Source organism: Cheilinus undulatus, linkage group 8 (assembly GCF_018320785.1).
Source record: "Cheilinus undulatus linkage group 8, ASM1832078v1, whole genome shotgun sequence".
In the NCBI taxonomy this organism is placed as follows: Eukaryota; Metazoa; Chordata; class Actinopteri; order Labriformes; family Labridae; genus Cheilinus; species Cheilinus undulatus.
Window position 1 is genome coordinate 23,587,573 of NC_054872.1, and position 13,469 is coordinate 23,601,041.

General features: G+C 40.9%; 1 protein-coding gene across 6 annotated transcripts in view; it reads right to left on the bottom strand.

Moving 5' to 3' along the window:
• phactr4b (phosphatase and actin regulator 4b) overlaps nucleotides 1–13,030 on the bottom strand; it is a 35,252-nt gene extending 22,222 nt beyond the window's left edge. For 2 of the 6 annotated variants that reach the window (XM_041793738.1, XM_041793735.1), the window contains exons 1-3: nucleotides 12,944–13,030; nucleotides 5,119–5,232; nucleotides 4,027–4,071 (exon numbers count right to left, since the gene is read on the bottom strand). In XM_041793738.1, coding sequence (XP_041649672.1) covers nucleotides 4,027–4,039 — 13 coding nt within the window. In that variant the 5' untranslated portion in view covers nucleotides 4,040–4,071; nucleotides 5,119–5,232; nucleotides 12,944–13,030. Of the gene's footprint in view, nucleotides 1–28; nucleotides 256–4,026; nucleotides 4,072–5,118; nucleotides 5,233–10,683; nucleotides 10,787–11,943; nucleotides 12,065–12,943 lie in introns of those variants that run through there. The other 4 variants (XM_041793737.1, XM_041793732.1, XM_041793734.1 and 1 more) reach the window with 3 other exon arrangements.
• Between the last annotated feature and the right edge of the window lie 439 nt (nucleotides 13,031–13,469).

A 13,469-nucleotide genomic window follows, 5' to 3' on the forward strand; every position in this document is an offset into this window, starting at 1 on the left:
GGGAGCATGAGTGAGTCCAGAAACTCACCGCCATTGTTGTGTTGTTGTTGTGGGTTCTTAGCTGGTGTCTCCAAACGAAGACTCTGTCCCATGATCCAGCCCCTGAGGGGCCTCTACCTGAAACGTGCTCTCTACACTGGACGTATCAGCAGATGCACCTGCTGCACTCCGTCTTCAACAAACTCCCCCGATCTCCTCTCTCTCTCTTCTTCTATGTTTCTCTCGTCTTCTCTCCCTCTCTGTCTTTCACTTCAGTCCTTCCCCCATTCCTCCTTCTTGCAATCTCCTTAAGATGTTCCCTCCCTTCAGGAGCTGGACTCCCTCTCCCCCCCTTGCTTGCTTGCTCACTGACCCTCCCTCCTTGGCTCACAGCACAGGTCAGCACTCACTGAAGGATGCCTACCATTCCAGGGAGGAGGACCAGTCATGTTTTCAATTTGATGTGTGTGCTGCGGTATGCCGTGTTATGTGTGCTTCCACTAATGTATGTGAAAAGTATGTTCGCTTTATGGAGCTGTGGTTCTCAAGAGAACAATAAACTGTTTGATCTTAACACTCTGAAACAGGCCAGAGGATAAAACAATCATTCAAAACATTAAAGAAACTTAAAACCTCAGAGCTCAGACTACACTGTATGCCATTGAAACATCACTGTTTCAGTATATTCTTACCTCCAGTAAGTTGAAAACAAGAACATAAGAATTAGGACAAAAACAGTTACCCAAGTTAGAGAACAACTGTATTAAGGTGAAGTTTGCCTTTGATGCACCTATATCAACACAATAGCAGACGTTCTTTTAACACAGAAGGCAGAGGGATCATAAGTCCATCTGACATAAGAGATATGTTGGTCAGAAAGTACTCTATTCCTTTAACCAGCTTGCACATTTGTATAAGAATACTACTGTCATGAGGGCTGCAGATCACCTCTTAATGCCTCCCCAGACACAATTTTATGCACATCTCCAGGTTTCTTATCACAATCATAACAGTCCTGAATGCATTAGTCTGACTTTGAAACATGTTTACCAAGGAAAACTACACAGTTAAGAGCTTGAATATAAAAAAACAGGGCAGGAGAAAAAAACAGACCAGTTTCTCTAAACAGGTAGACAAAAGGAGTACAGACTGGACCCCTGAATTAGAGCTTTGATTCATTTCGAAGCTTGTCTGTCTTCAAAAAACCTTGTTCTCTCCTCAGAGGAATCCAGAGCTTTGAGCTGTTTCATTATGCCTGGTAGATCAGAGCTTTCTGAGCATTTGGCTGCATCTCGGGCTGTTTCTAAAGATGGAGAGTGAGTGTGTTCGGCAGCGTTCCTTTTCTCTCCCCGTGCCCCACATACAGGCTCCACACCGGGCCTGCTTCCAGAGAGAGCTGAGCCAATCTGCATGAGCCCAGAACCTGTTGGCCTGACCTGGATAACAGACTGGGCCAGGCCCCTTCAGCAGGCAGATTGGGGCAGGTACGTATGCCCACGTACAAGGCCCTGTTCAACATGGACAAGTACAGAGCATGACCTCTAGATGGTTCTACAATGCTCTTTGTACATGCTGCAGAGCCTTTTATGACCAAAAAGTAGAAAAGTAAAACTGAGTTCAATCAATGGTAAACTTGCTATTTTTGGCAAGTTCTTCATAATAAAAGTCTACTGTTGTTATTTTGAACTGGTACTTTAATTGTAAATGCCCACATCAGGACATGTGTGCCAGAAGCAGCTTGGCCCACCTCAGCAGGAGAGAAATGAAACGTAACACTACAGGTGCATGGGGCGCAGGTGGCCTAGTGGTTTAAGGTGCGCACCATGTAAGCGGTCGGCCTGGGTTCAAATCCGGCCTTTGGCACCTTCCCGCATGTCTCTCCCCTGCTCTCTAATCCCCATTTCTGATTCTATCCACTGTCCTCCTCTATCAATAAAGGCATAAAAAGCCCAAAAATAAATCTTGAAAAAAGAAAAACTACAGGTGCAACTACAAAGACAAAGACACAAAGAGCCTTCTACAGTATTTTCTGTGATCTTATGCTCAGACATGAGTTCAGTATGTCATCAAAGGCTTGTTTTAGAGGGAGAAGGGGGTTGTGGCACCTAAATATGCATTTAAATGTGTTATCTCTTCTAGTTTTGTAATACTGTGAGATCGTAGGTATAAAATGTTAGCAGCGCTAGCACCACAAGCCTTTGATTTCTCTCGCAGGTTAATGTCCTCATCCTTTAGCTGGATATCGTTACTCAATGCTTCATTTACATGTGAGTATAATCTGACATACAATCCAATTTCCACATACAGCGGCTGTCCCGCGATCCACCAGCGAATCATACTGCGGTGCAAATCCCTCTCTTTCTAGTCAATCAGAGCAGTTCCACTGCCTGCGCTCTTGTCCTTGTCAATTTCCATCAATCAGAACGCTCCAAACAGGAAGTCAAAAGCATAAAGTATCTGGTACTCTCAAAATACAACACAACACATGGGTTCCAGATCAAAAATCATCTCTATATCAACATTATGTCTCTGCAGCCAGAGGTCACTGGAAGGTCAGTGGGTCACAGAGCTACAACAGCACCATTGACTAGGAAAGTTAACTTCTGAGCAAAAAAGCCACAGAACTTTAAATAAAACCACACATCTTTAAACAAATATTAACCTTTTAACTTCCTAATGCACTCACCAATGGCTGAAGCAATAATATTATGGATCATGCCAGAATGAATGACAAATCAATCCAAAAAAGGCAAAATAACCCCCTTTTGACAGACTATTCCAGTGTGAACATGCAATCCTCCCATTATTTCTGCCCTCTGATCAGGGCTGCGCTTTGTTGTGCAGCGCTCTAGTGTGCAAGGTCGCTCGCCTTTGGTCGGAGCAAAACCGCTGCAGAGCGTAGGGCAGCAGTTGTATGTGGAAATTGCCGGTGGCGTGGCCTCTTGACAGCTTTATCCCCATTTTAGATCAAAACAGTACTAAACCAAACTGCACCTACAAGATGCCATAAATTCTATAGCAGTTAGCGGTTGTTTATATCAGATCAAAAGGCATTGTGGAAGCAAGGCAGTAATCATTATGAACAGCTAGTGGCTACTAGTGGTGGGCAGCTGAGTTACAGTTAGACAGAGCGTCTGATTGGGATTGTGGGCCTGAAATATAAAAGTTCATTAGTTAAGTATTCTTGTGCCAGTAACAAAGGGATGCAAATTTAACCATCTAGCTGGCTAAACACACACACATTCCTAACTGTGGCATTAATACTGTAACCACCAAGGGCAAAAAAAAAAAAAAAAAAGGAAAAAAAAAAGGGCATGATACGAGTTATAGGCCACTCAGCTCAGCACTACATACTGATAGGAAAAAAATAAACCTTGATGAGCTCAAATAAACCTGGGGAACCTTCCTGGTCATTTTCTTCATATGGGAAACACTGCAGTAAAGCACATTTCAGCCCTTTATAGTGCCCTAAAACTGTGCATTGCTTTTATTATGAAATAGTCACAGGAAGTCCTGAATGACAGTTACTAAAGATGGCTTAGTGTGTGTGTAATTGGACACTTAAAAATGCTTTTTTTGCAGATTAGTTTGACAAAAGGAAGTTGTTAGCTTGGATGCTAACAGTTAAAAAAGACAGCAGACTTAATTAGGGTTAACACTTCCTTTTCCTACACAGCTGCTAGATTTACAAGAGAGGAAGAGTGAGTGTTGCTATGTCAACATTTCAAAGTATTAAAGCAGCTCATCCAACACACGACAACTCATGTTCTCAATTTCACACTTGCAAATTAAACGTAACTATGAGACAATAGATCTGCACTCATTAGCTCCTCCGCAGACACAAGTAGCATACAGATCCATGACTTCCAGAGAAACTCAGCTTTGAGAAGATGTACGGTTGATTCTTGAGTGGCTCATAAAACACCCGGAGGACTAAACAGACCTCCATAAACACAGTGGATGTACAGCGAGATGAGTGGAGCTACAGCTCTTTCCACAGCATTAACACTGCACTTAACAAACCACAAAGAGCGACTTGGTACTCACCACGATTTTCCATTACAGAGTTTGAGGCACACCAATCAACGGGTCCTGAAAAACAACAGTTTAAGCGTCAACAGCAGTTTCAGATGAGAGCAGAGACACACACTTTGAGATAAACCAGGGTAGAAGAAACAGTAATTCTGCTTTTCTCTGAAACCTTTTTTAGCACGTGATGCTCCAACAACATTGGTGCTGTGGTCTGGGATTCATGAGATATTTAGTCTTAAATGTTTTCATTAAAATTTTCTTAAAGCCATAATTAATCCTTTCATGATGAAAGTATCTGAAGCATCTAAGTCGAACTCATCAGGGAGAGATAAACCCAATAATCCCCAACTACTTTGAGGCCACATTTAAAACCAAACATCACACATTAAATACAGTGTATTATTCATTAAATACACTTTTGATTGAAATTCATTATTCTCTGCTTTTAAAGGACAACTCTGTACTGTCATTAGCTGGTTATTTCTCTAAAACAAATTTCATTTTGATGATGAGCTATATAATGGAACCTAAAAATCTCAAAGCTTACTACTCAAATGTACAAAATAATTCATCTTAAAGCTCCTGTGAGAATGTTATTGTGTTGATTTTGGCGCCCCCTGTGGACATAGCAGTGCTATAATGCTTATTTTGTGCTGTACATGTGTGCAAGTGTCATTTCATGACTAAATATCCGGTCAAAAAATCCCATCTTAAAGGTGCAGAATGAAAAATTGGGGAATATTGGAAACATCCAACAGTCAGAGTCTAGGTTTCAATGCTCACTTCTGGTGTTAACGGCTGCAAACAGTGGAATTAAAAACCTCATATCTGTTATTTGGTCTCTTCTGTAGAAACATGCAAGCCTTATTCAAAGGTAATGAAGAGGAAACAATTGTATACATTCAGGTGATTCAATGTTTATCTAGATAGGCCTTTATAAAAATCTTATTTTTAAGTTTTACCAACTTCGTTCCACTCAGTGCTACTAGGTTAAATATTACACACAACAACTTTAAGAATCTTTGCTTTGCCAAAAGAAGTTGGCAAAAATTACACTACAACATAATTATTTCTGGACTTCTGTGAATATAAAAGGTTTAAACATACACTACAGAAAGTCATGGGTGGGGTGGGAGTGGTTGAGGTCTTCAGCAGCAGCAGATCAGTATATTTCAGGTCTCCAGCATATTTGAGATGGCTGCTCCACCCATCTTAACCCCTCTGAAACACAAAAACAAAGATAAGATCATAATCGCAAACAGAAGCAAAAGGTTAAAAAATATTTTTTACCACACAGAGCACTGATATATTAAATAAGGGGAGGCCTGGGAGGAAAGATGCTTTTTAGCTCATTTATAGGAGCCTAAACAGTGAGGATACTGGATATAAAACCTCAGATGAATTTTAGATTTAATGACATTCTGCCTTAAACACACTTTTCTTTCAAGAGCAACAGATGATATGTCAAAAACAGGTGCATATACATTAGTGTGGGTTAAAATAATTGAGTCAGGTGACTGCATTTGCAGAGCTTTTCGTAACATGTTGGTATCCAAGTAAAGAAGGAACAAGAGTGAACAACAGAGAACTTTAAAAGGAGAAATACAGCAGCAGTGTGTCAGGACATCTCTGGACACACAATTTGATCAAACATGAGCAGGACTGATTTCATCAGATTGATTTCAGATGCTAAATACCAGACAACTAAGTTCAAATCGACTTTTCATTCTTTCAGTGCTGTTTTTGGCCGACCACACACTACAGGATTTTTAAATCTGAAACGATTTTAAAACTGTGGGAGACCACAGACATCAGGAAAATTTCAAACGATTTTTCATCTTTAATCCTCTGAACACACACACTAGACAACTCAGCCGAACTGTCAGATCACTGGAGACCACACACCTGCCGACCTGCCAACGACCTTGCATGATCACATGACTTCAGAAAAACAAACAAACAAACAAACAAACACGGCAATCTGTCAATACCCTCTTGCTGTCCCTCTATAACAGGCTACCCTGGCATGTGCTACAGGTGCAGCAAATTCATAAAACAAGGGAAAGACTCAGGATGAAATCCTGTCTGCTTGCTCTCATTGGTTGTTGTGGGTAATCCGTCAGAGGCACTATGACCTAAAATCATAAATATCAAACGTGTTTGATATTTACGATTTGGGAGGCAACGATGCAATTTGGAGCACTAAAATAATCATGCTGACATCACACACATAAGGACTATTCAGACGAATAGTTGCTTGCGACGAGGCTCCACTCGGGATACGCCCCCGTGATCGTAGGGGGAGGCAAATCTCGCCTCAAATAGGCCTTAAAATCCTGTGGTGTGTGGTTGCCTTAGTCTCATAGAAGAACCGTTTTCTTGTATAGGGTCAGACCTACTGTTCCATATGAGCGCTCTTCAAACTATTCACATGCAGAAAGTCAAACCCCTCTCACAACAACACTTCAGCCATTCAATTAAACACTTCTGTCAGATGAGTGCACCACTTCAAAACCATGTTATGACCCTTACAAGCACCTGAAATGGCAATTTAGGTAAGGCAAGTTTTAGTTGCTGTAATTTAATTATTCTCTAATTTCTGCAAAATACACTTTTAAAACTGAAAATGTGTTTTTAAAAGTGGCAAATAAACACTAGTTAAAAAAAAACTGTCATAAGGCATTGAGAAAAGGAGCATCTTACTCTCCTAATACTACCGGGCCTGTTAAAAAAATTATCATTTGGGAAAAAATAAATGACAACATGTCGCATTGGCTTAAACAGAAAAGATGATGAATTTAAGGCTGGTATTGAATATGATCTTTTTGTTGAAGTTTGATGGTTTTTCTTTGTCAGCTAGCTGGCTCACATGCAGATGAACTTCTAATGGTTTATTCAGGAAATTCCCTATGAGTCTGCAATATTTTAATAGTTGATTTGAAAATCAGATGTTTACTTATAGTGCAAAGCAGTTAAGACTATCATTCAAAACAAGAAAAAAATACTAGGTGAAGCTCAAATCTTTGCAAGATTATATCAAAGCCAAACTACTGCAAATTTAAAATCCATTCTTCCCAAGTCAAATAGCTATAATACAGTGAAAACCACATCTTTAAAGGCAACTGAGACAAACAAGGACAGTCATTTGGTTTGCATGTGAAAACCAAATTGCATAAATGTGAAAACACTGCTGGTTTTAAAGATTTGTGAAAACTTCCAGTGACCCAGACTCCAACCCTCAATGAGGCCACAAAATTCCTTCAGTTTCTCTCCAACATCACTGATGAATTAGATTTTTTAGTGTCTGTTCTGTGGTCTTATGGAGCTTCATATCATCTTACATTCAGTCAATTACTTCTCTAAGAAAACTGCTGCATCTCTGGACTGATAATAAACATCATTTTCCATGAGATGTCAGATCAGATCAAAAGCTATTTTAGATGGAGTGATGGCCTCCAGGACAAAGGAAACCCTTTACAGGGTCTGACTGAGATGAATGATTAGGACTGATAACAATTTCAAACTGGTATCAGCAGCCATTAAATGATAAATCTAATGCAGGATTTTTTCACTATAATGAACAGAGACTACCAAATGACAAGTATGAACCAATCTTTGCACCAATATAATACTGTAAGGGATGTTTCTTGAGTTATTTGTTAGGTAAAACCGGCATGTATGGAAAAGCCCATAACCCCACTACGTGCATCACTACTCTACATTATACATGTGATAATTAATATATTACAAGAAAATTATAGAATGATCCTTCACAATATCTGACTAACTGATGAAAAAAAGTAAAGTGCAAAATTAATGTATTTACTCACTTCAATTTGGTGTCAGTTTCACCTTGAATCCTGCTTCATCCTTGAACTTTTTTTCACCACTGTCCATTATTGCCCTAAATACATCATCTTTGTCTTCTTTTATCCCATTGTCCTTCTCTTCCATTGATGTAACCTTTTACAAACCCCACTGTAAAGAGTCATAAGTTGGTGATGCTGCACCAACAATTAGGAATGGGTACGTGTATTTGAATACTCAAGTACTAAATGTGGCTTTCATTACTTGGGTAATGTTTTAAAACCTGCAAGCTGATCACATGCTGTTTAAAGCCATAACAGCCAAAGATGTGTGTCAAGCGAGACTAAAAGCCACCATCAAGGCTGACAACAGCTATGAGAATGGAACAGATTTATGAAAGAAGAGCAGCACGTCTAAGTGACTGCTATGACTGACATGTGGACATGGAGTCATATGTTGCTACTTTGTCATAAAGGCAGTGGAGTTGATGACGATGACTCAGTAAAGTATCAACCTCATCGTTCATATTCAGGAGCTCTGTATTGATGCTTTCTTCATATTTATACATTTGATAACGCTTAGTTATAATATCATATCTTGTTATTTAATTCAGGACACAGATTTGAAATGCTGATGGGTAGCACACCATAGAAAACGTGGTGGTTTATCAGAAGGTTGGTATGTTTTTATAATAGTAATTATGATTAGCTAGTACTGTACTCGTTCACAAGGTCATGCAAGCACTAGCATCCAAAAATGAGTGTAAAATCCCATCCCTACCAGCATGACAACCTGCCATTAGTTAACAACCCCTCACAAAGCATTCTGGGAAAAATATATGGCCCTTAGCATTCAAGCTAACGGCAATAAATAAGCAAAAAAAAGCTAAAAAAACAAAATGATTAAAAAAAGATGCATGATATCAGATCTAATAGTGTGGATTTAGTTGTTTAAGTCCCTGAAAAGTCACCAAAGCTCCAGTCTCAGTTGAAATGCTTCTGTAAGGACTACGGAGGCACACATAGAATCACTGAGCATTGCACAGCTAGCTTTATGAGGGGGAAAAAGAAGAGGCTACAATTTATGGTTCAAAAGTTATTTAACTTTTTATAACCTGTGTCACTTCTTGTCATATACAACAACGCCATCCTGGAAGGGTTTTAAACAAAACTGTATTGGACCGGTGCATAAACATGTGTACCCCCTGATCACAATACCCACATTTTCAGCAGTATCACATAATTTGGACACTGATATCAGGGTCAGAATGTGCTTCTTTACTACTATCTTTTGATATCGATATAATGCCAAATAAACTGGTTAAAGTCCCATAAAAGATTGACAAAATCAGCTCAGCTGACCAAGACATCGGTCTAATGCTACCAAAATGTAGTTCTTGATTAAAATCCTATCATTAAGTTAAACTCAGACTGTACAAGGCACTCATGGAGTTGAGATAAACAAATCAGAAACTGTTTCTAACAAGCACAAAAATCTGTTTTTCATGGTCCTTTTGTTTCCTTTCTAGGTAAATCCAAAGGCTGAGTCTAAGCCTAACTTCCCCATTCACAGAACAACTATGGGTAATGACACACACTCACATCAATCAGACCATTCATCCAGCTCTAAACCACCTGAAGTTGGCTTTTAAGTGTTACAGTTGTAGTGTAACGACCATACAAACAGACTGGAGGAGAACCCTAACACCACTGAGAGGAGGCAGATGTATCTGTGGTCGGAGATGAATTTTTTTACACTCCCGCCCAGCTCCACAGCTTTGGCTGGATGACTCAAAATAATCGAGCTGAGTGGTGAGCGTTTCGCTCTATCCAGGGAGAGAAAAAATATCTTTGGTGTCTGAAAGTGAGAGTGGATTTGAGGCAGTGAGGGGGTAGAGCTATAAAGATTTTTTCAAACATTCAAAGCCACTGCCTCATATGTTACATACAGACTTGAATGCACCACTGCATGTCAGGAACAACATGAATGATCCAACGAATCAGCCTCAGGAGAAAAATTCCACCTTATAATGTTTGTGTTTCTACCACACTAAAATACTTCCCACCTGTGAATTTGCCCATAAAAAAGGATGTTGATGGTGGCCTACTTCTCTTTTGAGTTGTTAACCCTCTCTCTGCTCTTCACTGTACAGGACACATCAATGAAGAAGATGAGTCTGTCCTAGCTCACTGTCAAGAAAGACACTTTCTCTGAAGCCTCTGACAGCTGCAGCAAGTCACTCCACAGTGTTGTGCAAACAAATCAAAGAAGACATGATGCACAAAACACACTGACAACCAACTAAAGATTAAACATTCTGGCTGAGATGTCAATAAAAAAATCAAATTGTCACACTGCCACCTCTTCTATCACTCCTCACACTTTAATTTTGTCTTCAACTCTACACAATCAGGATGAATCACCTTGTTTGAAAACTCCAATTACAAAACCACATCCGCACCACGGATGATACTAGCTGGGATGCGGTCCTCTTCCCTGCTTCCGTCCCACACATGCACTCACCAAGTATAGGACAGGAGCCACCAAATCAGGTATTTGAAAGTAGAAGTTACGGACTGCCTAGAAGTCTCAACTGTATAATCTTGTGTGGCATGCACACACCCTCACACTGGCGCACTCCAGTCACTGATTCAATTACAATGGGAGCAGAAACTGCCACAGCTGGGTGAGTTATGCCATCTTGAAATAGCATTGCATTTCTCGTTTTGGTTTTGGGAACAAGAAGCATCTAAGTAAGGGAAAGAAAATCATTAAGAAAAGAGATCTAACAAGTACCATTCTTACAGAAAAGGTGAAAAAAGCTTGAAGTCTTAAGCCAGGTGGAATAAAGTGAAGCATACTCACTCCTGCTCCAGAAAAGTAAAGAGTTGAATAAAAGAAAAACCAGCTATATTTAAGGAAAAGTCGGGTCCAAGGTATCTCAGCTTGGACTTCTTATGCAGTGTGTATCCAAGTAGCTCAGTCTCCGCACCCGTCTCCGAAATGGATGGACCAGGGCGTCTGTTCCCAATCCGGGCTGGGTGAGCGTCATCGCCGAGCCTGCCCCAGAAAAGCATCGCTCACCACAGGGACCAGTGGCCCACTTTTTTTTTTATTTTTACAAGGAGTCCAACACACTCCTTGCCTTTGCTAAACTTTTCTTCCTCAGTGTCCCTCTACCTGTGTGAAGGCAGCACTGCAAGGGGCGAGCAGTACAAGGCATCTTCACTCCACCCCAGGTAGTCTTGGTTAGCTCTCTTTACATTCAGTGAATAAACCTTGAAGCCGGGACACCCACCTCTGCTTCCCTGACAGAGGCTGGATGGGGGTTGGACGAGAGGCATTCAAGCCCAGTGGTCTGGGGGAATCTCAAACGCAGAGCGGTCTCATCTGTGGTTTTACCGAATCAATCAGGCCCTGCTGACAGCTTAACCATCCTGGGTGCCTCTTAATGGCCCATTAAAGGAGGGGGAGTGCACTTCCAATGGGAAGTGGAAAGAGCTACAACACAAGACATGAGGCAGCATTTTTTTTTCCTTGGAGGACCACAAAGCTATTGCACTGAAGTCAGATTAAATCAGAGGAAACCAGTGTTAGATGTTCAAAGAGATTCAAGATGGAGAGGAGGCACTTGACCAGCTTATCTAGATAAAGATGTCCTCATGTGGCAAAGTAATTATTATCAACATATATAAGGCTAACATTCTTCAACACTCTTCAGAGCCTAAGACCACACAAAGCTACCCACAACTGGTTTTCTAACAGGGATGTGTATAAGAAAGCTTACTCTTGAACTGACACTTGTGCTCAGAAAACCGTTGATGCATAATAATTTTATGAGAGGAAGAGACAACTCTCCACGGTCAATAATACAACTAATAATTATAATGTGTGAAAATAGCCCTTGCTAGGCTACCACCTCCCGTATTACATTTTAATATCGGAGTCATGCACGCGCTTCATCACCGTGGAAACGAATGAGCAAGTGTATCACGTCTTCCATCTTTGCCCGTTCAGTTCATGTCCTAATTATATCTAAATGGAGCGCTGATTTCTAATTGTATCGTCGAAATAACCATGACTATTAATTAACCACTTAGCTTCCTGAGGCAAAATTCAAATTACCTGGCAGGTTGTCTCGGTCTATTGTGAGAAAAGCATCAAATTACAGCAGCTGTTACTCCCGGCAGACAGAGAAAAACGGAGCCGTGTGTAACGGACCTGCCTCCTTTTCTCCGCGAGCGGATCTCGCGCCAGTGGACTCAAGATGCTGATGAGTGCACGTGTCAAACCAGCGACAACGGTTACAACAACTTCCGGTGCTATTGTTCACAATAAGAGCACAGTCAATGAACGTATTTTGCGACGTTTTGACATTACTGTTAAGCAGGTTGGGATGGTTTAGACTGATTCGCGTTTTGTTATGTTTTCTAAAACTGCCGCTTCACACACAGGCGAGGCATATCGAAGCGGATTTGCCAACCTTATTAAAAGTAGCTAGTTTGTAAACCTCAAAGCGTAATATCAATCGTGTGCCGTTGAAATGAATTCAGTATTGAGGTGGAAACTGGTTATTTTATATACTCAGTGTGTTTCCTCCTGTCCTAACTGGAGCCAAAATTGTGTTTTTTTCCACTACGTGACGCAACGTAATGGAAAAATCGCCATACGGACCTTTTAGCTGCATCCCACTGACAGTCAACCAACTCCATGCAGTCACTGACTCACTCCATCTACATCCCGGGTATCACACGCATCCTTTGTTGTGCATGGACGCCTATACTGTTCAGTGGGAAATGGAGTTGCAGGTGGCGAAACTGTGGCAGTGATTTTAGCAAAACTGCTGCGGAAAAACGTACATCCTATAGCAGCCGGACTTGAGGGAAACACATTAAGTCACAAGCAATTGTGTAGCCCGAGCATGCAGATTGCTACTGATACCGGCTTGTTTTGTATCGGCTAAGTTGGGGCACAACTTGGGTTATTGTCTGCAGAGAAACCATCCCTCTAAGCTCAGAGACTGCGGCTCAAAGCCTCAGCCCTGACATTAGCTCCCCCTGATTCACCATCCTCCGCCTCCTGCATTCAAAATGGTTCAAAAATAGCAATCCGGTCATTTTCTCACCTCACACTTTCTCCCTCTTCCAGCACCCGGTCCAAACATTTTACGCATTTACCGGAAACCATCCCGAGCTGAGCATTTCGGTACCGGTAGTTCTCGATGGAGGCTGCGGATCCTCTGTGGGCGTTACGTACACGGCACCTCTTTGTTTTGTCAAGACTTCATTGCCCAGCAGGCATTGCGCTTCATAGATCTGAGGTGAGAAGGGGGGCGTAGGAGCATTCCGTTATATTATGCTTCTTCCCACAGTAATAATGAACCGTTACAAAGCTAAAGTCTCCTATCTATTACACTTATATATATGAACAGAATAAACTCAGCGCCTACTTTAATGGTAAAACATGGAGTCTGTTGGCGTAATCTACGTGTATAAACACTGTGTTGTGGTCAAACACTAGCTAAGCAAATGTTAATGGAATAGGGTCAAATGAAAAAGTAAAGATGCTTTTGAAATTTCGTTATTATATGACTTCGAAATAAAAGGGTTCCTGCCTGTTTACTTAAAAGTAACTAGTAGCTGCAAATACAT